The 3,798-nt window shown below is 41.9% G+C and overlaps 1 protein-coding gene across 1 annotated transcript; it reads right to left on the bottom strand.

The window, feature by feature from the left end:
* Window positions 1–2,172: 2,172 nt before the first annotated feature.
* LOC149378836 (uncharacterized) lies at window positions 2,173–2,781 on the bottom strand. Its single transcript, XM_089603883.1, has one exon. The coding sequence runs from the start codon at window positions 2,779–2,781 to the stop codon at window positions 2,173–2,175; it is 609 nt and encodes a 202-aa protein (XP_089460009.1).
* Between the last annotated feature and the right edge of the window lie 1,017 nt (window positions 2,782–3,798).

The raw sequence follows: 3,798 nt of genomic DNA, 5'->3' as shown, positions 1-3,798 counted from the left end.
TAGAATTTTGAAAATTTTGGCAGAGGGGTCCTCCAGTTTTGGGAATTCTTGTGGAAGGGTGCTCTGATTTTATGGGTTCGAGCGGAGGAATCCTCTGGTTTTGAGGATCCTGACGGGGAGATCTTCTGATTTTGGACAAGCCAGCGGATGGATCCTCTGGTTTCGGGACCTTGGGCAGAGAGATCCTCCAGTTTGAGAGTCTTGACCCAGTTTTGTGTCATTTTTGCCTTTAAATTGTTGTTTTTCCCGTATGAAAAATATAACATTAACCATCCAAGTTTTATGTACGAGTTATCGTGCGTGAAACTATAATTTTTTCGGCACTAATCTGAATATTCTAGTGAACTTGGATGTGTAAGGTTCACTTTTTCGGATCTTCTCACTTTTTTTTACCTGGGGTGTTTTCCGCATCTGATACTCCATTTTTTTGTGAGAGTCTCGACGGCGCGAGCTCTCCTCTTTTTGTTTTTGAGAGGTCTCGATGGCGCGAGCTCTCCTCTTTCTTTGTGAAAATCTTGACGGCGCGAGCTCTTTTTTGTTTCTCGATGGAACGAGCCTTTACATTTTTTGTGAGAGTTTCGACAATGCGAGCTTTTTTTAGAGTCACGACAATGCGAGCCCTTTTTTGTGAGATTTCGACGGTGCGAGCCTCTTTATACTTTTTTTAGAGTTTTGACGGCGTGATCCCCTTTATCTTTCTTTGTGAGAGTCTCGATGGCGTGAGCCTTTTTTTTAGAGTCTTGACGATGTGAGGCTTTTTATTATTTTTGTGAGAATCTCGACGGCACTAGATCGCCTCTTTTTTGTTTGTGAGAGTTTCAACGGTGCGAGCTCCTTTTTTTTGTGAGAGTCACGACAGCGTGAGCCCTTTTTTTGTCAGAGGTCTTGAAATTTAATGAAATTTAATGAAATTGTATGAAAATTCAGGAGTCCTTTTTAAGAAAATAACTGTGAAATCTGATTTCAATTTTTGTTTTATTTTTCACGAAATCACATTCTTTGGCTTTTTGGCCGCTTTTGGAAAGAAAATTACTAAAATAAATTAAAACTCTAGCAATGGTGCTTGCCAGTTTGCAAAAGATAGATAGCTCTGTGGCCTACTGAAAATATTGGAGGAGCTTCGCGTTCCATGTGTGTTTGATCTCTATTCCGCGCATTTCTTCAATGATATGTTCCGTCTCGTATTACTCATCGGACTTGGTATAGTCCCTCCTAGTTTGGCCAGAGTACTCTTGCTTTGTGCACTTGCGTGTTCTGTAATAATTTTCATAAGACGAGGCTCCTTGACTTTTGAATGGTAGTGTTTCTCGACGACCCGTTTTTGGGTGGCCATGCAGGTGAATGCTTCCGCTCTCCTTTCTTCGATTACATCCAACTCCATTCAGAGTGCCTCGTTGTTGTTGTCTTCATCAAAGGTTTCCATTTGGAAAGACGGAGTTTCAATATCGACAGGGTGACAACTTCGACTTCGTAGCTGAGGGAGAAAGGGTTTTCACATGTTAAGGTTCGAGTCGTTGTTCGACATGCCCAAAGGACAAGAGGGAGTTTGTCGGCCCATTCACCTTTCTTCTCTTCAAGTTTCTTCTTCAATGTCTCCTTGATAGTCTTGTTTACTGCTTTAACATGACCGTTTTCTTGCAGGTGGCATGATAATGAGAAGGTTTTGCTAATCTTCAGCTGTTCGCAGATCTTCTTGAATTTTTTGTTGTTGAACTGGGAGCCATTGTCAGTGATTATGGAGGCGAGAATTCCATGGCGAGTTATGATTGGTTGCCACATGAAGTTGGTTGCGTTTTCTTCTGTGAGCTTGGCTAAAAGTTTTGCTTCCACCCACTTGGTGAAGTAATATATCGCCACAATCGCGTACATTCGTTGTCATGGCGCCATGGGCAATTTGCCGATTATGTCACCCCTTCATTTAGTGAACGGGCAAGCAACGAGGATGGGGCACAGTGGTGCTGGGGGCTGTTTTGGGACGTGCGATAACCGTTGACATTTATCGCATTATCCGGAAAGATCAAATGCATCCTTCTTAAGTGTGGGACATAAGTTGCCTTGCTTCAAGATTTTTAGCGTCAGAGACTGTCCTGGGGAATGGTTCCCATAGATTATTTCATCAATTTCTCTCAAGACGTAATTGGTCCCGGCCTCGTCCAAGCAGGGGAGGAGTGGCTATGAGAATCCTCTCTTATACAGTTTGGTTCGTCGTAGAACATATCTTTGTGCTTGATATTTTACTTTCTTGGCTTCTGCACATTCTGTGGGGAGGCCGCAGAGGTAGTCTATGATGGGTGTCATCCAGTTCGGCTTGGGGTCGCCCTCTATCGTGTTTACTTTCTCCTTCTTGATTGATAGGCGATTTAGGGTTTCAAAGGGTACTTCCCCGAGACTCTCATCATCAAATCTAGACGCCATTCGAGCTAGGGCGTCTGCTTTAGCGTTTGAATCGCGAGGGACATTTGTGTTCTCGTACCATGAGCTTCCTTTGAGTCGGAGTTTGTTTTTTGCGAGGTATGCAACCATGTTTTCCTCTTTTTCTTGATACTCGGTTTTGACCTGGTGGACGATAAATAATGAATCGCAGTGAATTTTGAAGTTGGCTACGCCGAGCTTCATAGCCATCTTGAGCCGTGCTAGGAGGACCTCGTATTCGGCCTCGTTGTTCGAGGCTTTGAATCGGAAGGGGATAGCATATTTCAGCTTTTCTTTGTCTGGGTTGACAAATACGATTTCGGCTTCAGATCCACGGGTATTGGATGCTCTTCTACGTAGAGTCTCCATATGGGTCCATCTGGGTTGGCTCTCCTTTTTTTTTTATCCGAGCTTGCGACATGTCTCCTTTTTTTATGCGAGCTTGCTAAAATTTTAATGCGATTTCTAGGATAATAATCACGGGGCATGTGTCTCGATCTAAGATTGCAAGGGTCATGTTTCCTCGGGTCTCAAAAGGATATTGAAGGCTTGATATCTTCTTGAGAGCCTCTCGGATCGCTTCTTCATCGTTCTCGTTGGATTCTTCGTCTTCTCTTCATTCTCTTCTCTTGGTCTTGATTCATTCTTCTCTTTTCTCCATCTTTGTCTTTTTCTTTATCTTTTTTGGTCTTTTGAGTGCTTTGAGAGCGTTGAGAGCTTTGAGAATGTTGAGAGCTTTTTTTTCTCTTGAATGGGATCTCTTTCCCTAAAATGGTAAAAAATGAGGGGTATTTATAAGATTTTGAGTGTTGCAAAGTTATGAGCATGTGGGGCCCACTTGGTTGGAGGGAGAAGGGTTTTAAGAATTCTGATGGAGGGATCCTCCGGTTTTGAAGATTTTGGCGCTAGGGTCCTCCGGTTTCGTGAGTTCAAGCGGAGGAATCCTCTAGTTTTGAGAGTCCCGGTGGGAAGATCTTTTAGTATTGGACAAGTCAGCGGAAGGATCCTTTGGTTTCGAGACCTTTGGCGGAGAGATCCTCTGATTTTGGGAGTCTTGATAGGATCTTCCGGTTTTGTGTCATTTTTAATTTTGAGAATATAAAAGAAAAATCACCACTCACAAGTTATAAGCCACTTGAGATTAATATTGTTTATTAGCCAAGTTTTTATATTTGTAAAACCAAAAGATTAGCCATTCAGACAATTTTATATGGTTATGAGTTGCGTGATTTTACTCTGTCCATTTCTTATAAATTATAATACGATATTGTAACATGGTTTCCTTAGAAACATTTACACGTTTACAGAGATATTACACACAGAACCTCACTAATTCCGTTATTATTATGCTTAATTTATTATAATCATGTTACAACAAATACACAT

Source organism: Urtica dioica, chromosome 12 (assembly GCF_054948205.1).
Source record: "Urtica dioica subsp. dioica isolate 48M chromosome 12, U.dioica_male_clone48M_v1_H2, whole genome shotgun sequence".
Classification (NCBI taxonomy): Eukaryota; Viridiplantae; Streptophyta; class Magnoliopsida; order Rosales; family Urticaceae; genus Urtica; species Urtica dioica.
Note: the sequence above shows the minus strand (reverse complement) of the source record. Positions and strands in the feature narration are given on the sequence as shown.

Excerpts from the sequence above, each read along its gene's own strand:
- LOC149378836 (XM_089603883.1), bottom strand. The coding sequence starts at position 2,781 with ATGGAGACTCTACGTAGAAGAGCATCCAATACCCGTGGATCTGAAGCC.